At 49.5% G+C, this 22,500-nt stretch overlaps 1 protein-coding gene across 17 annotated transcripts in view; it reads right to left on the bottom strand.

The window, feature by feature from the left end:
- Positions 1–22,500, bottom strand: part of LOC123989556 (transcription factor 4-like) — a 474,938-nt gene that overhangs the window by 67,102 nt on the left and 385,336 nt on the right. For 16 of the 17 annotated variants that reach the window (XM_046290648.1, XM_046290653.1, XM_046290654.1 and 13 more), the window contains 4 exons: positions 21,844–21,914; positions 21,117–21,195; positions 17,575–17,654; positions 10,422–10,625 (listed from right to left, as the gene is read on the bottom strand). In XM_046290648.1, coding sequence (XP_046146604.1) covers positions 10,422–10,625; positions 17,575–17,654; positions 21,117–21,195; positions 21,844–21,914 — 434 coding nt within the window. The remainder of the gene's footprint in view (positions 1–10,421; positions 10,626–17,574; positions 17,655–21,116; positions 21,196–21,843; positions 21,915–22,500) is intronic. The other variant, XM_046290650.1, reaches the window with a different exon arrangement.

Raw genomic sequence — 22,500 nt, 5'->3', positions numbered from 1 at the left:
CTACGGTTGAAACGCTTCATGTTTTTATACCATTCTGTTCCCACTTGAAAATCTACTAAATAAGCTCAATGTGGTCTTTCATTTATATGTTGATTTCAGAGGGTGCGGGCAGACGTTGGGTAAATACATACATCCCATAATGTAATCCCTCAGACCAGGGAGCAGTACTCACAGACTATCCCATGGTAGCAGTACTCACAGACTATCCCATGGTAGCAGTACTCACAGACTATCCCATGGTAGCAGTACTCAGAGACTATCCCATGGTAGCAGTACTCACAGACTATCCCATGGTAGCAGTACTCACAGACTATCCCATGGTAGCAGTACTCACAGACTGTCACATGGTAGCAGTACTCACAGACTATCCCATGGTAGCAGTACTCACAGACTATCCCATGGTAGCAGTACTCACAGACTGTCACATGGTAGCAGTACTCACAGACTATCCCATGGTAGCAGTACTCAGAGACTGTCCCATGGTAGCAGTACTCACAGACTGTCACATGGTAGCAGTACTCAGAGACTCTCCCATGGTAGCAGTACTCAGAGACTATCCCATGGTAGCAGTACTCACAGACTATCCCATTGTAGCAGTACTCAGAGACTATCTCATGGTAGCAGTACTCACAGACTGTCACATGGTAGCAGTACTCAGAGACTATCCCATGGTAGCAGTACTCACAGACTATCCCATGGTAGCAGAACTCACAGACTGTCACATGGTATCAGTACTCACGGACTATCCCATGGTAGCAGTACTCAGAGACTATACAGACTATCCCATGGTAGCAGTACTCACAGACTGTCACATGGTAGCAGTACTCAGAGACTCTCCCATGGTAGCAGTACTCAGAGACTATCCCATGGTAGCAGTACTCACGGACTATCCCATGGTAGCAGTACTCAGAGACTATCTCATGGTAGCAGTACTCACAGACTATCCCATGGTAGCAGTACTCAGAGACTATACAGACTATCCCATGGTAGCAGTACTCACAGACTGTCACATGGTAGCAGTACTCAGAGACTATCCCATGGTAGCAGTACTCACAGACTATCCCATGGTAGCAGTACTCAGAGACTATCTCATGGTAGCAGTACTCACAGACTATCCCATGGTAGCAGTACTCACAGACCATCCCATGGTAGCAGTACTCACAGACTATCCCATGGTAGCAGTACTCACAGACTATCCCATGGTAGCAGTACTCACATACTATCCCATGGTAGCAGTACTCACAGACTATCCCATGGTAGCAGTACTCACAGACTATCCCATGGTAGCAGTACTCACAGACTATCCCATGGTAGCAGTACTCACAGACTATCCCATGGTAGCAGTACTCACAGACTATCCCATGGTAGCAGTACTCAGAGACTATACAGACTATCCCATGTTAGCGGTACTCAGAGACTATCCCATGGTAGCAGTACTCAGAGACTATCCCATGGTAGCAGTACAGAGACTATCCCATGGTAGCAGTTCTCAGACCCCACCAGGACCCCCATTTACCCAATATACAGGACCCCAGTCACGGCTAACCTCCACCATGCCCGTCTGTATTTACTCAATATACAGGACCCCAGTCACGGCTACCCTCCACCATGCCCGTCTGTATTTACTCAATAGGTAGGACCCCAGTCACGGCTGCCCTCCACCATGCCCGTCTGTATTTACTCAATAGGTAGGACCCCAGTCACGGCTGCCCTCCACCATGCCCGTCTGTATTTTCTCAATATACAGGACCCCGGCCACCGCTGCCCTCCACCATGCCCGTCTGTATTTACTCAATAGGTAGGACCCCAGTCACGGCTACCCTCCACCATGCCCGTCTGTATTACTCAATAGGTAGGACCCCATTCACGGCTGCCCTCCACCATGCCCGTCTGTATTACTCAATAGGTAGGACCCCAGTTACGGCTGCCCTCCACCATGCCCGTCTGTATTACTCAATAGGTAGGATTTGATTTGATTAGATTTGATTTGATTTGAATAGGTAGGACCCCAGTCACGGCTGCCCTCCACCATGCCCGTCTGTATTACTCAATAGGTAGGACCCCAGTTACGGCTGCCCTCCACCATGCCCGTCTGTATTTACTCAATATACAGGACCCCGGCCACGGCTGCCCTCCACCATGCCCATCTGTTTTTACTCAATAGGTAGGACCCCAGTCACGGCTGCCCTCCACCATGCCCGTCTGTATTTACTCAATAGGTAGGACCCCAGTCATGGCTACCCTCCACCATGCCCGTCTGTATTACTCAATAGGTAGGACCCCAGTTACGGCTGCCCTCCACCATGCCCGTCTGTATTTACTCAATAGGTAGGACCCCAGTCACGGCTGCCCTCCACCATGCCCGTCTGTATTTACTCAGGGCAACACGCCTCAGATTATTTAGTAAAAGAAAACAACCTCATTAGCTGTGGAAAACCAACATGGCTGCCACACCACAGCCACCACCACCACCTCTCTTTCTCTGGAGGAAACACTAATAAAGATCCTGGTCTTATGGGTGCTGAGAGGACATGGCAGGGTTCTCTCTCCCACGCTAGCAGGCACAGGGAGATAGAAGGAGCGGGACTCCAGTATAGAGCAAGAGAAGGAGACAAGGAGAGAGGGGAGAGATAGAGAAGCCAATCTGTTTCGATAGATACTTGGGTCCTCTCTCCTCCTCTCTACTGTGTTTGATATAAATCTTTGGCATTTTAACTTGGCAAGTCAGTTAATCATTTTTATTTATTTAGAATGACGGCCTAACCCCCTGGCCAAACCCGGATGACGCTGGGCCAATTGTGTGCCGCCCTACGGTACTGGTTGAGATTCAGCCTGGAATCGAACCAGGGTCTGTAGTGACGCCTCTAGCACTGAGATGCAGTGCCTTAGACCACAACACTGAGATGCAGTGCCTTAGACCACTGCGCCAGTCGGGAGCCCTGAAGAAGTTGACAGATCCCCAGGTGGAGTACAGAGGGGAGTAGTGTACTCCAGTCGACACAGTACAATGACAGCACAGCTGGCTGGATGTGCGTGAGAAGAAGGTAATCACTCTGCAGTGAGTCAGACCACAACACTCTCCTCTCTCTCCCCTCTCTCCTCTCTCTCCTCTCTCTCCTCTCTCTCCTCTCTCTCCTTTCTCTCCTTTCTCTCCTTTCTCTCCTCTCTCTCCTTTCTCTCTCCTCTCTCCCCTCTCTCCTTTCTCTCCCCTCTCTCTCCTCTCTCTCTCCTCTCTCCTTTCTCTCCCCTCTCTCCCCTCTCTCTCCTCTCTCTCCTCTCTCTCTCCTCTCTCTCCCCTCTCTCCTTTCTCTCCTCTCTCTCCTCTCTCTCTCCTCTCTCCTTTCTCTCCCCTCTCTCCTCTCTCTCCTCTCTCCCCTCTCTCTCCTCTCTCTCTCCCTCTCTCTCTCTCTCTCCTCTCTCTCCTTTCTCTCCTTTCTCTCCCCTCTCTCCTTTCTCTCCCCTCTCTCCTTTCTCTCCCCTCTCTCCTTTCTCTCCTCTCTCTCTCCTCTCTCTCCCCTCTCTCCCTTTCTCTCCTCTCTCTCCTCTCTCTCCTCTCTCTCCCCTCTCCTCTCTCTTCTTTCTCTCCCCTCTCTCCTCTCTCTCCCCTCTCTCCTCTCTCTCCCCTCTCCAAGCTCTGCCTTGGCCACAGGTACTCTCCATCCTATCTCCCCCCCCTCTCTCTCTCTCTCTCTCTCTCTCTCTCTCTCTCTCTCTCTCTCTCTCTCTCTCTCTCTCTCTCTCTCTCTGTCTCTCTCTCTCTCTCTCTCTCTCTCTCTCTCTCTCTCTCTCTCTCTCTCTCTCTCTCTCACACCTTTGTTTGGACAAGTGTTTTTGGAGTAGATGCTGCCAGTGTTTGTTGTCTGTTAGCACACCTGTGAGTTGTTTATATGTACAAATAAGTGTATAAGTGGCAGTGTGACTGTTACTAAAGTATGGCAGTAATGGAAAGAGAGGACGGATGGAGGGAGGGGAGTGGGAGGGGGAGAGAGAGAGGGAGGGAAGGAGGGGCAGAGAGAACGAGAGAGAAAAAGCGGGAGAGAAGGAGGTGCAGAACAGAGTGGAAACACATTGAGCATAGCAGGAAAAAGACAGAGAGAGGGAGAGAGGGAGGGAAGGAGGGAGAGAGAGAGAGTGAGGGAGAGAGTGACAGAGAGAGAGACAGAGGGAGAGAGAGACAGAGAGAGAGAGGGAGAGAGTGAGAGAGAGAGAGAGAGAGAGAGAGGAGAGAGAGAGTGAGGGAGAGAGTGACAGAGAGAGAGACAGAGGGAGAGAGAGAGACAGAGAGAGAGAGGGAGAGAGTGAGAGAGAGAGAGACAGAGGGAGAGAGAGAGACAGAGGGAGAGAGAGAGACAGAGAGAGAGGGAGAGAGTGAGAGAGAGACAGAGAGAGACTCTGAGACTCTCTCTGTCTCTCTCTCTCCCACCCTTTCCCTCTCTCTCTCTCTCCGCCCTCTCTCTCTCTCTCTCTCTCCCTCCCTCCCTCCAAATCTCTCTCTCTCTCTCTCTCTCTCTCTCTCTCTCTCTCTCTCTCTCTCTCTCTCTCTCTCTCTCTCTCTCTCTCTCTCTCCCTCCTCTCTCTCCCCCTCTCTCTCCCCTCCTCCTTCCCCCTCTCTCTCTCTCCCTCTCTCCCTCCTTCCCCCCTCTCTCTCTCTCTCTCTCTCTCTATCTCTCTCTCTCTCTCTCTCTCTCTCTCTCCTTCCCTTCCCTCCCCCTCTCTCTCTCCCTCCATCCTCTCTCTCTCCCCCTTTCCCTCCTCTCCCCCTCCATCCGCCCTCTCTCTCTCCCCTCCCTCCGTCCTCTATCTCTCCCCCTTTGCCTCTCTCTCCCCCTCCCTCCGCCCTCTCTCTCTCCCCCTCCCTCTGTGCTCTCTCTCTCCCCCTCCCTCCGCCCTCTCTCTCTCCCCCTCCCTCCGTCCTCTCTTTCTCCCCCTCCCTCCGTCCTCTCCTTTATGCACCACAGCTGCCTCAGCCTTTATAGCTTGTTTCAAGTTGAAAAAAAGCAACAACCCTCAATATGGAAAACATTACATCCTCCTTGATGTTTTCAAGTGAGTCCCCCCCGCCACCTAAACTCCTTGTGTGGAATATATAAAGGGGTCAGAGGCTTGGCTGTACGCCCTAAAGCCAGGGCTGGGGTAGGGCTTTGGTAGGGCTTTGGTATAGGGCTTGGATATAGGGCTGAGGTAGGGCTGGGGTATAGGGCTGGGGTATAGGGTTGGGGTATAGGACTAGGGTATAGGGTTGGGGTATAGGGCTGGGGTATAGGGCTGAGGTATAGGGCTGAGGTATAGGGCTGGGGTAGGGCTTTGGTATAGGGCTTGGATATAGGGCTGAGGTAGGGCTGGGGTATAGGGCTGGGGTAGGGCTTTGGTATAGGGATGGATATAGGGCTGAGGTAGGGCTGGGGTATAGGGTTGGGGTATAGGGTTGGGGTATAGGACTAGGGTATAGGGTTGGGGTATAGGGCTGGGGTATAGGGCTGAGGTATAGGGCTGGGGTAGGGCTTTGGTATAGGGCTTGGATATAGGGCTGAGGTAGGGCTGGGGTACAGGGCTGGGGTATAGGGCTGGGGTATAGGGTTGGGGTATAGGACTAGGGTATAGGGTTGGGGTATAGGGCTGGGGTATAGGGCTGAGGTATAGGGCTGGGGTAGGGCTTTGGTATATGGCTTGGATATAGGGCTGAGGTTGGGCTGGGGTATAGGGCTGGGGTATAGGGCTGGGGCTGTGGTATAGGGCTGGGGTATAGGGCTGGGGTATAGGGCTGGGGCTGTGGTATAGGGCTGGGGTATAAGGCTGAGGTATAGGGCTGGGGCTTTGGTATAGGGCTGAGGTATAGGGCTGGGGTTGTGGTATAGGGTTGGGGTATAGGGCTGTGGTATAGGGCTGGGGTATAAGGCTGGGGCTGGGGTATAGGGCTATGGTATAGGGTTGGGGTATAGGGTTGGGGTATAGGGCTGGTGTATAGGGTTGGGGTATAGGGCTGTGGTATAGGGCTGGGATATAGGGCTGGGGCTGGGGTATAGGGCTGTGGTATAGGGCTGGGGTATAGGGCTGAGGTAGGGCTGGGGTATAGGGCTGGGGTATAGGGTTGGGGTATAGGACTAGGGTATAGGGTTGGGGTATAGGGCTGGGGTATAGGGCTGAGGTATAGGGCTGAGGTATAGGGCTGGGGTAGGGCTTTGGTATAGGGCTTGGATATAGGGCTGAGGTAGGGCTGGGGTATAGGGCTGGGGTAGGGCTTTGGTATAGGGATGGATATAGGGCTGAGGTAGGGCTGGGGTATAGGGTTGGGGTATAGGGTTGGGGTATAGGACTAGGGTATAGGGCTGGGGTATAGGGCTGAGGTATAGGGCTGGGGTAGGGCTTTGGTATAGGGCTTGGATATAGGGCTGAGGTAGGGCTGGGGTACAGGGCTGGGGTATAGGGCTGGGGCTTTGGTATAGGGCTGAGGTATAGGGCTGGGGTTGTGGTATAGGGTTGGGGTATAGGGCTGTGGTATAGGGCTGGGGTATAAGGCTGGGGCTGGGGTATAGGGCTATGGTATAGGGTTGGGGTATAGGGTTGGGGTATAGGGCTGGTGTATAGGGTTGGGGTATAGGGCTGTGGTATAGGGCTGGGATATAGGGCTGGGGCTGGGGTATAGGGCTGTGGTATAGGGCTGGGGTATAGGGCTGATGTATGGGCTGGGGTATAGGGCTGGGGTATAGGGTTGGGGTATAGGACTAGGGTATAGGGTTGGGGTATAGGGCTGGGGTATAGGGCTGAGGTATAGGGCTGAGGTATAGGGCTGGGGTAGGGCTTTGGTATAGGGCTTGGATATAGGGCTGAGGTAGGGCTGGGGTATAGGGCTGGGGTAGGGCTTTGGTATAGGGATGGATATAGGGCTGAGGTAGGGCTGGGGTATAGGGTTGGGGTATAGGGTTGGGGTATAGGACTAGGGTATAGGGCTGGGGTATAGGGCTGAGGTATAGGGCTGGGGTAGGGCTTTGGTATAGGGCTTGGATATAGGGCTGAGGTAGGGCTGGGGTACAGGGCTGGGGTATAGGGCTGGGGTATAGGGTTGGGGTATAGGACTAGGGTATAGGGTTGGGGTATAGGGCTGGGGTATAGGGCTGAGGTATAGGGCTGGGGTAGGGCTTTGGTATATGGCTTGGATATAGGGCTGAGGTTGGGCTGGGGTATAGGGCTGGGGTATAGGGCTGGGGCTGTGGTATAGGGCTGGGGTATAGGGCTGGGGTATAGGGCTGGGGCTGTGGTATAGGGCTGGGGTATAAGGCTGAGGTATAGGGCTGGGGCTTTGGTATAGGGCTGAGGTATAGGGCTGGGGTTGTGGTATAGGGTTGGGGTATAGGGCTGTGGTATAGGGCTGGGGTATAAGGCTGGGGCTGGGGTATAGGGCTATGGTATAGGGTTGGGGTATAGGGTTGGGGTATAGGGCTGGTGTATAGGGTTGGGGTATAGGGCTGTGGTATAGGGCTGGGATATAGGGCTGGGGCTGGGGTATAGGGCTGTGGTATAGGGCTGGGGTATAGGGCTGGGTGTTAGGGGCTGGGGTTTAGGATTGGGGTATAGGGCTGTGGTATAGGGCTGGGGTATAGGGCTGTGGTATAGGGCTGGGGTATAGGGATGGGGTATAGGGCTGGGGTATAGGACTGGGGTATAGGACTGGGGTATAGGGTTGGGGTATAAGGCTGGGGTATAAGGCTGTGGTATAGGGTTGGGGTAGGGCTGTTGCATGGGGTTGGGGTATAGGGCTGTGGTATAGGACTAGTGATATAGGGCTGGGGTAGGGTTGTTGCATGGGGTTGGGGTATAGGGCTGTGGTATAGGGTTGGGGTAGGGCTGTTGCATGGGGTTGGGGTATAGGGCTGTGGTATAGGGTTGGGGTAGGGCTGTTGCATGGGGTTGGGGTATAGGGCTGGGGTAGGGCTGTTGCATGGGGTTGGGGTATAGGGCTGGGGTATAGGGCTGGGGTAGGGCTGGTGCATGGGGTTGGGGTATAGGGCTGTGGTATAGGGTTGGGGTATAGGGCTGGGGTATAGGGCTGTGGTATAGGGTTGGGGTTTAGGGCTGGGGTATTGGGCTGGGGTGTAGGGCTGTGCTATAGGGTTGGGGTTCAGGGCTGGGCTATTGGGCTGGGGTATAGGGCTGTGGTATAGGGTTGGTGTTCAGGGCTGGGCTATTGGGCTGGGGTATAGGACTGTGGTATAGGGTTGGGGATCAGGGCTGGGCTATTGGGCTGGGGTATAGGGCTGTGGTATAGGGTTGGGGTTCAGGGCTGGGCTATTGGGCTGGGGTATAGGGCTGTGGTATAGGGTTGGGGTTCAGGGCTGGGCTATTGGGCTGGGGTAAAGGGCTGGTGGCTGGGTCTGAGAGCTGAAAGTAGCTCTGACAGCATGTGAATGGTATTTCCTTTATTTCGTCGTGGTCTGGCTGCAGTTGGCCATGCGAGGTGGCCTAGGGCAGGGCTGCTGAGAGACACAGCAGCAACACCCCCCAGAAGCACCTCAGTAACATCCCAGTAACACCCCTGGTAACACCCCCAGTAACACACATGGTAACACCCTCGCTAACACCCCTGGTAACACCCCCGGTAACACACCTGGTAACACCCCTGGTAACACCCCCGGTAACACCCACAGTAACACCCCTGGTAACACCCCTGGTAACACCCCCCTGTAACACCCCTGGTAACACCCCCGGTAACACCCACAGTAACACCCCTGGTAACACCCCCGGTAACACCCACAGTAACACCCCTGGTAACACCCACAGTAACACCCCTGGTAACACCCCCGGTAACACCCCTGGTAACACCCTCGCAAACACCCCTGTTAACACCCCCGGTAACACCCCCGGTAACACCACTGGTAACACCCCTGGTAACACCCCTGGTAACACCCTCGCTAACACCCCTGGTAACACCCTTGTTAACACCCCCAGTAATAACCACAATAACACCCCTGGTAACACCCCCGGTAACACCCACAGTAACACCCTGCTAACACCCACAGTAACACCCATAGTAACACCCTGCTAACACCCACAGTAACACCCATAGTAACCACCTGGTAACACCCACAGTAACACCCCTGCTAACACCCACAGTAACACCCTTGGTAACACCCCCGGTAACACCCACAATAACACCCACAGTAACACCCTGGTAACACACACAGTAACACCCTGGTAACATCCCCGGTAACACCCCCGGTAACACCTACAATAACACACACAGTAACACCCTGGTAACACCCACAGTAACACCCCCAATAACACCCACAGTAACACCCCTGCTAACACCCCCAATAACACCCACAGTAACACCCCTGGTAACACCCCCGGTAACACCCACAGTAACACCCCTGCTAACACCCACAGTAACACCCCTGGTAACACCACTGGTAACACCCACAGTAACACCCCTGGTAACACCCCTGGTAACACCCCAGTAACACCCACAGTAACACCCACAGTAACACCCCTGGTAACACCCCTGGTAGCACCCACAGTAACACCCCTGGTAGCACCCACAGTAACACCCCTGGTAACACCCACAGTAACACCCCTGGTAACACCCCTCTGTAACACCCCTGGTAACACCCACAGTAACACCCTTGGTAACACCCACAGTAACACCCCTGGTAACACCCCTGGTAACACCCCCGGTAGCACCCTCAGTAACACCCTGGTAACACCCCCTGTAACACCCACAGTAACACCCCTGGTAACACCCCCGGTAACACCCACAGTAACACCCCTGGTAACACCCACAGTAACACCCCTGGCAACACCCCCGGTAACACCCACAGTAACATCCCTGGTAACACCCCCGGTGACACCCACAGTAACACCCCTAGTAACACCCACAGTAACACCCCTGGTAACACCCACAGTAACACCCCTGGTAACACCCCAGTAACACCCTGGTAACGAGTGTGCAGGGAATAGATCTTAAAAAGCTGTTGATACAAATATGCAGGAAAACCACTGCTTTTAGAAGCAGTGTGTGTGTGTGTGTGTGTGTGTGTGTGTGTGTGTGTGTGTGTGTGTGTGTGTGTGTGTGTGTGTGTGTGTGTGTGTGTGTGTGTGTGTGTGTGTGTGTGTGCGTGCGTGCGTGCGTGCGTGCGTGTGTGTGAAGGGGAGAGGAGGTTCTTATTTCAATTGCATCACCATTCCAGAAGACCTGTTCCACTAACACGTGGTTATCGTCAAGACAACCCTGAGGTCGGGTTATCGTCAAGACAACCCTGAGGTCAGGTTATCGTCAAGACAACCCTGAGGTCCAGCTCTGCTCCAGTCTGCAGCCGGCAGAAAGAGGAGGTGCTGACTGGATTCATACAGACACCCCCCCTCGATACACCACTTGGGAGAATTACAGAATTGAGGACATCTTTTCAGTTATAGAAGACGGTTCCTACCATGATTGAGTGGCGGTTGGCAGAGAGTAGTCCAGTGCCGTACCCAGAACTCAGTCCTCCCATGACCCCGTTGTGTGCTGCTCCGATGAGGCTGTGCATGTCTTGGTGCCCCCCGGGCATGCCCGTGGAGGGGCCGACCGCGTGACTCCGCAGGACGTGGATGGCATCGTCCAGGCGCTCCAGGCGGTCCTCGATACGACTCTGCTGCGGGGGGAGGGGAGGGAGAAGGGCTCAGAGGTTAGAGGTCAGGGGTCGTGTTGGTGATTAAGTGCTTATGAAAGGGTTATGAATAGGTACAGAATGGGTTATGACTAAATTATGAATGCGTGATCAAATCAAATTGTATTCGTCACATGCTTGGTAAACAACCGGAGACAGTAGACTAACAGCGAAATTCTTCCTTACAGGACCTTCCTTCTTCCTTAATTCTTCCTTATTCTGACCTTCCCAACAATGCAGAGAGAAAGAAAGTAAAGAAACAATAGAAAACAAAAACACATAATAATAAAATAAATAATAAATACACAATAAGTAATGATAACTTGGCTATGTACACGGGGTACCAGTACAGAGTCAAAGTGCAGGGGTACGAGGTAATGGAGGTAGATATGTACATATAGGTAGGAATATAGTGACATCGGAAACAGAAGCAACAGCGTCTGTGATGAGATAAACATGCAGATGGGCCGGGTAGCTGTTTGGTTAACTATTTACCTAACTACTTAACTAACTATTTACCTAACTATTTACCTAACTACTTAACTAACTATTTACCTAACTATTTACCTAACTATTTAACTAACTATTTAAGTAACTATTTACCTAACTATTTAACTAACTATTTAACTAACTATTTACCTAACTATTTAACTAACTATTTACCTAACTATTTAACTAACTATTTACCTAACTATTTAACTAACTATTTAACTAACTGTTTACCTAACTATTTACCTAACTATTTAACTAACTATTTACCTAACTATTTACCTAACTATTTAACTAACTGTTTACCTAACTATTTACCTAACTATTTGCCTAACTATTTAACTAACTATTTAACTAACTATTTACCTAACTATTTCCCTAACTATTTAACTAACTATTTACCTAACTATTTACCTAACTATTTAACTAACTATTTACCTATCTATTTAACTAACTATTTACCTAACTATTTAACTAACTATTTACCTAACTATTTACCTAACTATTTAACTAACTATTTCCCTAACTATTTAACTAACTATTTAACTATTTCCCTAACTATTTCCCTAACTATTTCCCTAACTATTTCCCTAACTATTTAACTAACTATTTAACTATTTCCCTAACTATTTCCCTAACTATTTAACTAACTATTTAACTAACTATTTAACTAACTATTTAACTATTTCCCTAACTATTTCCTTAACTATTTCCCTAACTATTTAACTAACTATTTAGAAGTCTTATGTCTTGGAGGTAGATGCTGTTCAGGGTCCTTTCTTTCAGGATCCCATTGGTAGCAGAGAGAACAGTCTAAGATTTAACAATGTTTAGGGCCTTCCTCTGACTCCGCCTGGTATAGAGGTCCTGGATGACAGGGAGTTCGGCCCCAGTGAGGTCCGTCCTCATTCCCTCTCTAGCGCCATGTGGTCGGATGCCAAGCAGTTGTGTCACGGCTGATGAAAGGAGCGGACCAAGGTGCAGCGTGGTGAGCGTACATGTTCTTTAATTAAGGAAAACGACGTCGAACAAAACAATACACACTACAAAACAAAACCGTGACGCTTAAGGCTAAGTGCCGTAAAGAAAGTCAACTTCCCACAAACACAGGTGGGAAAAAGGGTACCTAAGTATGGTTCTCAATCAGAGACAACGATAGACAGCTGTCCCTGATTGAGAACTATACCACGGCCAAAACATAGAGATAGAAAATCATAGAAAAACAAAACATTGAAATGCCCACCCCAACTCACGCCCTGACCAAACCAAAATAGAGACATAACAAGGATCTCCAAGGTGACAAGTTGCCGTACAAAAAAGTGATGCAGAGAGTCAAGATGCTCTCAACGGTGCAGCTGTAGAACTTTTTGAGGATCTGAGGGCCCATGCCAAATCTTTTGAGACTCCTGAGGGGGAAGAGGCGTTGTTCGGCCCTCCGTTTCCTGTAGTTCATAATCAGCTCCTTTGTCTTGATCACGTTGAGGGACTGTTTGTTGTCTGGCACCACTTCCAGGTCTCTGACCTCCTCCCCCTATAGGCAGTCTCATCATCATCTGTGATCATCTGTGATCAGGCCTACCACCGTTGTGTCGTCGGCCAACTCAATGATGGTGTTGGAGTCGTGTTTGGCCACACAGTCGTGGATGAACAGGGAGTACAGAGGGGGATTAAGCACACACCCGAGGGGTCCCAGTGTTGAGGATCAGCGTGGCAGATGTGTTGTTGCCTACCCTTACCACCTGGGGGCAGCCCGTCAGGAAGTCCAGGATTGAGATGCAGAAGGAGGTGTTCAGTCCCAGGGTCCTTAGCTTAGTGGTGAGCTTGGAGGGCACTATGGTGTTGAACGCTGAGCTGTAGTCAATGAACAGCACATAGGTGTTGCTTTTGTCCAGGTGGGAAAGGGCAGTGCGGAGTGCAATAGAGATTGCGTCATCTGTGGATCTGTTGGGGCGGAATGCGAACTGGAGTGGTTCCAGGGTGTCTGGGATGATGGTGTTGATGTGAGACATGACCAGCCTAGCAAAGCATTTCATGGCTACAGATGTGAGTGCTACATGTTGGTAGTCATTTGGGCAAGTTACCTTGGTGTTCTTGGGAACAGGGACTATGGTGGTCTGCTTGAAACATGTAGGTATTACAGACTCGGTCAGGGAGAGGTTGAAAATGTCAGTGAAGAGACTTGCCAGTTGGTCAGTTGGCAGCAGCGAAATGGGGATCCCTAATGAATACAAATACAACATACAGACTGTGTCAGAGGTTGAAAATGTCAGTGAAGACACTTTCCAGCTGGTCAGCGTATGCACTGAGTATGCTTCCTGGTAATCCGCCTGGAGAGAAAAGGATCACACAGTCGTCAGGAACATCTGGTGCTCTCATGCATAGCAGGAATTTTCACTCGTCTGGCAGGCTCGCGTCACTGGGTGGCTCGCGGCTGGGTTTCCGTGATAGTTTTCAAGCCCTGCCACATCTGATGAGCATCAGAGACGGTGTAGTACGATTCGATCTTAGTCCTGTATTGATGCTTTGCCTGTTTGATGGTTCGTTGAAGGGCGTAGCGGGATTTCCTATAAGCGTCCGGATTAGTGTCCCTATCCTTGAAAGCGGCAGCTGTAGCCCTTAGCTCAGTGTGGATGTTGCCTGTAATCCATGGCTTCTGGTTGGGGTATGCGCGTACGGTCACTATGGGGACGACGTTGTCAATGCACTTATTAATGAAGCCAAACTGATGTGGTAAACACCTCAATGCCATCGGATGAATCCCGGAACATATTCCAGTCTGTGCTAGCGAAAAAGTCCTGTAGCGTAGCATCCGCTTCATCAGACCACTTCCGCATTGAGCGAGTCACTGGTACTTCCTGTTTGAGTTTTTGCTTGTTAGCAGGAGGATAGAGTTATGGACATATTTTAGGGCGAGTTTGTATGCGTCTTTGTGTGTGGAGTAAATGTGATCTAGAGTTCTTTCACCTCTAGATGCACAGGTGACATGCTGGTAGATATTAGGTTAGATGGATTTAATTTTTCCTGCATTTAAATCACTGGCCACTAGGAGTGCCGCATCTGGATGAGCATTTTTGGGACTGAGTGGGGCAGTGGTCTAAGGCACTGCATCGCAGTGCTAGAGGCCTCACCACAGATCCAGGTTCGATCCCGGGCTGTATCACAACCGGCCGTGATCTGTAGCCCCATAGGATTCGCCCAGCTTTGTCCGGGTTACGGGTTTGGCCGGGGTAGGCCGTCATTGTAAAATAAGTATTTGTTCTTAACTGACTTGCCTAGTTAAATAAAGGTTAAATAAAATAATTGTTTGCTTATGGCTTTATACAGCTCGCTGGGTGCGGTCTTAGTGCCAGCATCGGTTTGTGATGGTAAATAGACAGCTACAAAAAATATAGATGAAAACTATCTGTGTAAATAGTCTACAGCAGGGGAGGTCTGGAGCCTGCTGGCTTTCTGTTCTACCTGATAATGAATTGTCACCCACCTGGTGTCCCAGGTCTAAATCAGTCCCTGATTAGAAGGGAATCACCCACCTGGTGTCCCAGGTCTAAATCAGTCCCCGATTAGAGGGGAATCACCCACCTGGTGTCCCAGGTCTAAATCAGCCCCTGATTAGAGGGGAATCACCCACCTGGTGTCCCAGGTCTAAACCAGTCCCTGATTAGAGGGGAATCACCCACCTGGTGTCCCAGGTCTAAATCAGCCCCTGATTAGAGGGGAATCACCCACCTGGTGTCCCAGGTCTAAATCAGCCCCTGATTAGAGGGGAATCACTCACCTGGTGTCCCAGGTCTAAATCAGCCCCCGATTAGAGGGTAAAAATGAAACTTAGCAGTGGAACTGGCTTCAATTCCAGAGTTGAGTTTGCAGCTTATCATGAGATATTCTAACTCAGGTGAGCAAAACCTTGAGACGTCCTTAATATCAGAGATCACGCAATAGCTGTTGTTAATAGAGACGCACACCTCCCCCCTTGATCTAACGCTGCCATACTGTCTCGCAGAAAAAACATCTGAACTCAGCAAATAAAAAAATACACCCTCTCACTGTCAACTGGGTTCATTTTCAGAAAACTTAACATGTGTAAATATTTGAAGAACATAACAAGATTCAACAACTTAGACGTAAACTGAACAAGTTCCACAGACATGTGACTAACAGAAATGTTATAATGTGTCCCTGAACAAAGAGTGTGTGTGTGTGTGGGGGGGGGGGTCAAAATCAAAAGTAACAGTTAGTATCTGGTGTGGCCACCAGCTGCAGTAAGTACTGCAGTGCATCTCCTCCTCATGGACTGCACCAGATTTGCCAGTTCTTGCTGTGAGATGTTATCCGACTCTTCCACCAAGACACATGCTAGTTCACAGACATTTCTGGGGGGGGAATGGCCCTAGCCCTCACCCTCCGATCCAACAGGTCCCAGACGTGCTCAATGGGATTGAGATCCGGGCTCTTCGCTGGCAATCGCAGAACATTGGCATTCCTGTCTTGGAGGAAATCACGCACAGAACGAGCAGTATGGCTGTTGCTATTGTCATGCTGGAGGGTCATGTCAAGATGAGCCTTCAGGAAGGGTACCATATGAGGGAGGCGGATGTCTTCCCTGTAATGCACAGCGTTGAGATTGCCTGCAATGACAACAAGCTCAGTCTGATGATGCTGTGAGGCACCGCCCCAGACCATGACGGACCCTCCACCTCCAAATCGATCCCGCTCCAGAGTACAGGCCTCGGTGTAACACTCATACCTTCGACAATAAATGCAAATCCGACCATCACCCCTGGTGAGACAAAACCGTAACTCGTCAGTGAAGAGCACTTTTTGCCAGCCCTGTCTGGTCCAGCGACGGTGGGTTTGTGCCCATAGGCGATGTTGTTGCCGGTGATGTCTGGTGAGGATCTGCCTTACAACAGGCCTACAAGCCCTCAGTCCAGCCTCTCTCAGCCTATTGCGGACAGTCTGAGCACTGATGGGTGGATTGTGCGTTCCTGGTGTAACTTGGGCTGTTGTTATTGCCATCCTGTACCTGTCCCGCATGTCCCGCAGGTGTGATGTTCGGATGTAACGATCCTGTGCAGGTGTTGTTACACGTGGTCTGCCACTGCGAGAACGATCAGCTGTCCATCCTGTCTCCCTGTAGCGCTGTCTTAGGCGTCTCACATTTCAATGTATTGCCCTGACCACATCTGCAGTCCTCATGCCTCCTTGCAGCATGCCTAAAGCACGTTCACGCAGATGAGCACGGACCCTAGGGATCTTTCTTTTGGTGTTTTTCAGAGTCAGTAGAAAGGCCTCTTTAGTGTCCTAAGTTTTCATAACCTTAATTGCCTGCCATCTGTAAGCTGACCATTCCACAGGTGCATGTTCATTAATGGGTCTTTGAACAAGCATGGGAAACAGTGTTTAAACTCTTTACAATGAAGATCTGTGATGTTATTTGGATTTTTACTAATTATCTTTGAAAGACAGGGTCCTGAAAAAGGGAACGTTTTTTTTGTTGTTGCCGAGTTTAGAATATTATCCACGTCCAAGTGTCTGAGAAAAACAGGAAATGACAGGTCTTCAGGTCGGTAGGATAGTCTCGAACGGAGCGCATCCAGTTTGTTCTCCAGTGATTTGTACTCCAATATAACAGAGGGTTATTTACTCGTTTCCATAGTTTCATCAGGGTGCCACGCTGGCCTCTTGTCTCTTTCTTTCTCTTCTGAGTGTCCGAGATTAGGGCCTTGTCCTGGGTGAGCAGTACGTCCTAGCGTCGCCGACTCGTTGAAGCAGAACTCTTCATCCCTCTTCATCTTCATCATTAGTGATCCCTGTTCTGATGTCCAGGAAGCTCTTTTTTTTGCGGTCGTAGGAAACATTATATACAAAATAAGTCAAGATCAACGCACAAAGAAAACGCACCAAATAGCAGACTTGGAGCCTGGAAAATGGCCGCTGTACATTCCAGAACCATCCTGTATGTTTTGACTGATTCTTTATCAAATTCTGACGACTTAATTCCGTTATGAATGTGTTATTAGAAACTGGGTGGTTCGAGCCCTGAATGCTAATAGGCTGACAGCCGTGGTATATCAGACCGTATACCACAGGTTAGGAAAAAAATATATATTTTTACTGCTCTAATTACGTTAGTAACCAGTTTATAACAGCAATAATGCACCTCTGGGGTTTGTGGCCAATATACCACGGCTAAGGGCTGTATCCAGGCACTCCGCAACATAGGGAGTGTGGTATATTGGCCATATACCACACTCCCTCGTGCCTTATTGGTTAATTATGATATCAGTAGGACTCTGTTGCAAGGGGGAAGGAAAGGGGTCAGGGGTTAAGAGGTCAGGATATCAATAGGATGGAAAGGGGTCAGGGGGTAAGAGGTTGCATTGTTGTCATAGGCAGCATTGTGAATGTGTTACGAATGTCTTATGAAGATCTTATGTAGTCTTACCAGAGAGTGTAGAGGAGCCTCGTAGTTGGGGGAGGAAGGACCTTGTCCTCCGTTCCTGGACCACATAGCAGAACTAGCAGCTAGGAGAGGACACAAGGAGATGAAGACATGAGGAGACAAGGAGATGACGAAATTAGACAAAGAGATAAGGACATGAGGAGACAAGGAGATGACGACATGAGGAGACAAGGAGATGAGGAGACAAGAACATGAGGACACGAGGAGATGAGGACATGAGGAGACAAGGAGATGAGGACATGAGGTGACAAGACGATCAAGAGATAAGAAGACAAGGAGATGAGGACATGAAGAGACAAGGACATGAGGAGCCAATAAGAGAAGGAGATGAGGAGACAAGGAGGCAAGACGATGAGTACATGAGGAGACAATAAGATGAGTACATGAGGACACGAGGAGATGAGGACATGTGGAGACAAGGAGAGAAGGAAATGACGAGACAAGACGATGAAGATATGAGGAGACAATGAGATGAGGACATGAGGAGTCAAGGAGATCAAGAGACAAGGAGTCAAGGAGACAATTACATGAGGAGCCAAGGAGAGAAGGAGGTGATGAGACAAGGAGACAAGAAGATGAGGACATGAGGAGAAGGAGACAAGGAGACGAGGAGACACAATGAGGACATGAGAAAATAAGGAGACGAGGAGATGAGGACAGAGTGAGCACAGGAAGGACATGGGACTAGAAACTATCCCATTTTGTCAGTATCCCAAAACGATTCATATACTCTCTGATACCGCCCTGAAATACAGCCCTGAAATACAGCCCCAGCCCTGAAATACAGCCCTGAAATACAGGCCTGAAATACAGGCCTGAAATACAGCCCTGAAATACAGCCCTGAACACAAAGAGTCCAGTTGAAACATGCTTTTGTCTCAGAGCTTTTTGTTGTTGTTCTCTTGTTCCTGTCTGTATCTCGACTTCATTCCTTTCCTCTGCTTCTCACGCAGCTTTTGTCTGGTTGTCCCTGACCTATACACAACCTGCGATCATTAACTGGTTGTGTGTGTGTGTGTGTGTTTGCTTGTGAAACACTATTCCTAAAAGAAAGGATATTGTGGGTGTCGCTGGGGCGCCTGAGAGCAGGTAGGGAACAAAGGCCTTTGATAGGCCGGAGAGCTATGTTATGCTAATCACCGCCACTTCCTCTTTTTTATGGTGTTCTACAGAAGTTAAAGAGCCACCACCTAGACCTCCACCTAGACCTCCACCTAGACCTCCACCTAGACCTCCACCTAGACCTCCACCTAGACCTCCACCTAGACCTCCACCTAGACCTCCACTTAGACCTCCACCTAGACCTCCACCTAGACCTCCACTTAGACCTCCACTTAGACCTCCACCTAGACCTCCACTTAGACCTCCACCTAGACCTCCACCTAGACCTCCACCTAGACCTCCACCTAGACCTCCACTTAGACCTCCACCTAGACCTCCACTTAGACCTCCACTTAGACCTCCACCTAGACCTCCACTTAGACCTCCACCTAGACCTCCACCTAGACCTCCACTTGTGTGTGTGTGTGTGTGTGTGTGTGTGTGTGTGTGTGTGTGTGTGTGTGTGTGTGAGTGTTCCTGTGTGTGTGTGTGTGTGTGTGTGTGTGTGTGTGTGTGTGTGTGTGTGTGTGTGTGTGTGTGTGTGTGTGTGTGTGTGTGTGTGTGTGTGTGTGTGTGTGTGTGTGTGTGTGTGTGTGTGTGTGTGTAGCAGCAGTGTAGCTAAGAACCAAGGCCTCATTCTTCCTCCTCTCCTCCAGTCCGACGGCTCCATATCCTTTCCTTATACTGATTAGACCTAATTATCTTGTTTTCATTGTACTCTTTCAGGAGACCCACTTTATTTTATTATCAAGCCTAATTTACATATGTTAATTAGCCAATCATTACCTCAAACATTCATATGCAAATAAAACAAAATATATTATTGGGGGGACAAATGATTAAATATCCATTATTTATTTAATTCAAACTAACTTCCCTAAGTTTAATTTCAAACTAAATTCCCTAAGTTTAAATTCAAAACTAAATTCCCTAAATTTAAATTTCTCCAGTTTCTCAGATTAAATCTGTCTGGTTGTGTTTTGATTTGTGAAGTCTAATAACAGAGAGAACAATGGTGAACACCATTTATGTTTGCAGGCATTTCCCTGGTGTTAACTTTACACACACACACACACACACACACACACACACACACACACACACACACACACACACACACACACACACACACACACACACACACACACACACACACACACACACACACACACACACACACACACACACACACACACACACACACACACACACACAGAGACACAACGTTGCCGCTTTGAGATTATTTTCTGAAGTGCGTTTTGTGTTTAAGTCTCAGTCAACACATATGAAATATCAAACGCTGTGTAGTAACGACAATTAATAGTGATGAGGAGAAAGTAATTTCTCGCTAAGGAGCAGCGGAGGATTTGCATCGTTAGTCTGGATGAACAGTAATAGGCAAAAACATAAAGGAAGGGCTGAGGAAGGAAGGGGAGAGGAAGGAAGGGCAGAGGAAGGAAGGGTAGAGGAAGGAAGGGCAGAGGAAGGAAGGGCAGAGGAAGGAAGGGCAGAGGAAGGAAGGGGAGAGGAAGGAAGGGGAGAGGAAGGAAGGACAGAGGAAGGAAGGGTAGAGGAAGGAAGGGCAGAGGAAGGAAGGGCAGAGGAAGGAAGGGCAGAGGAAGGAAGGGGAGAGGAAGGAAGGGGAGAGGAAGGAAGGGCAGAGGAAGGAAGGGCAGAGGAAGGAAGGGCAGAGGAAGGAAGGACAGAGGAAGGAAGGGCAGAGGAAGGAAGGGCAGAGGAAGGAAGGGTACAGGAAGGAAGGGGAGAGGAAGGAAGGGGAGAGGAAGGAAGTTTTTGTAACTGGAAGGAAGGGCAGAGGAAGGAAGGGGAGAGGAAGGAAGGGGAGAGGAAGGAAGGGTAGAGGAAGTTTCAAGTGTTTTTGTAACTGGACGGGAGGTCTTAAATTAAATAATTTCTGAGTGATGAACTACCAGGAAGTAGCTGGTGAAAGTCAGTGAGACTGAACCAGGTGGTGTTGAGGCCCTTAAACCCTGTGAGACTGAACAGGCTGTGTTGTACTATACTAGACTGAACCAGGCTGTGCTGTAGTCTTAAACCCTGTGAGACTGAACCAGGCTGTGTTGTAGTCTTAAACCCTGTGAGACTGAACCAGGCTGTGTTGTAGTCTTAAACCCTGTGAGACTGAACCAGGCTGTGTTGTAGTCTTAAACCCTGTGAGACTGAACCAGGCTGTGTTGTAGTCTTAAACCCTGTGAGACTGAACCAGGCTGTGTTGTAGTTTATTTAATTACTTAATTCCTTCCTGATTTAAAGTGTTTAAGCTGTGAATCGTAGACATTGATTGACACTTGGGGCTCTAATTACAGTTCAAAAATGGTTCACTTCCTGGTGGTTCACCTTAAATGAGCCAGACGAATGTGTTCTCATCTACGGATAAAGGGGAGGTTTAAACTGAGATGTACCTGTGAGTGAGGGGGGAGAGCCGACGGGGGTCGACGGGTTGGACGAGAAACTGTTGTTCGTGTGGTCTGGAGAGTAGATCTGAAAACAGCCAATCAAATCACAGGCAGACAGTCAATACGTGGATATGTGTGTATTTTTGTGTGTGTGTGTGTGTGTGTATTGGCTAGGGTGTAGGTTGAGGTGTGTGTGTGTGTATGTGTGTATGTGTGTGTGTGTGTGTGTGTGTGTGTGTGTGTGTGTGTGTGTGTGTGTGTGTGTGTGTGTGTGTGTGTGTGTGTGTGTGTGTGTGTGTATTGGCTAGGGTGTAGGTTGAGGTGTGTATGTGTGTGTGTGTATGTGTGTATGTGTGTGTGTGTGTGTGTGTGTGTGTGTGTGTGTGTGTGTGTGTGTGTGTGTGTGTGTGTGTGTGTGTGTGTGTGTGTGTGTGTGTGTGTGTGTGTGCGTGCGTGTGTGTGTGTGTATTAACTAGGGGTGTAGGTTGAGGTGTGTGTGTGTATTGACTAGGGGTGTAGGTTGAGGTGTGTGCGTGTGTGTGTGTATTGACTAGGGGTGTCGATTGAGGTGTGTCTGTGTATTGACTAGGGGTGTAGGTTGAGGTGTGTGTGTGTATTGACTAGGGGTGTAGGTTGAGGTGTGTGCGTGTGTGTGTATTGACTAGGGGTGTAGGTTGAGGTGTGTGTGTGTATTGACTAGGGGTGTAGGTTGAGGTGTGTGTTCTCTACTCACCGAAGCAAGAGCCTTCCCCAGGGCATCTCCTGTCTGAGAGCTGGTCGGTGCCCCGCTCTGAGCCCGGTTAGCTGTCACACGCACACACACACACACACACACACACACACACACACACACACACACACACACACACACACACACACACACACACACACACACACACACACACACACACACACACACACACACACACACACACACACACACAGAGGGAAGAGAAGTGTGATTATGTAAATAAGGATGGTATTCCTTCCAATAATGTACTTCCCCTTTATATTCCATCATCCATCCATCCATCTCTCTATTCATCCATCCATCTCTCTATTCATCCCTCCATCTCTCTATTCATCCATCAATCTCTCTATTCATCCATCCATCTCTCTATTCATCCATCCATCTCTCTATTCATCCATCCATCTCTCTATTCATCCATCCATCTCTCTATTCATCCCTCCATCTCTCTATTCATCCATCCATCTCTCTATTCATCCATCCATCCATCTCTCTATTCATCCATCCATCTCTCTATTCATCCATCCATCTCTCTATTCATCCATCCATCTCTCTATTCATCCATCCATCCATCTCTCTATTCATCCATCCATCTCTCTATTCATCCATCCATCTCTCTATTCATCCATCCATCTCTCTATT

The sequence above is a fragment of the Oncorhynchus gorbuscha genome, linkage group LG11 (assembly GCF_021184085.1).
Source record: "Oncorhynchus gorbuscha isolate QuinsamMale2020 ecotype Even-year linkage group LG11, OgorEven_v1.0, whole genome shotgun sequence".
Taxonomy (NCBI): Eukaryota; Metazoa; Chordata; class Actinopteri; order Salmoniformes; family Salmonidae; genus Oncorhynchus; species Oncorhynchus gorbuscha.
Note: the sequence above shows the minus strand (reverse complement) of the source record. Positions and strands in the feature narration are given on the sequence as shown.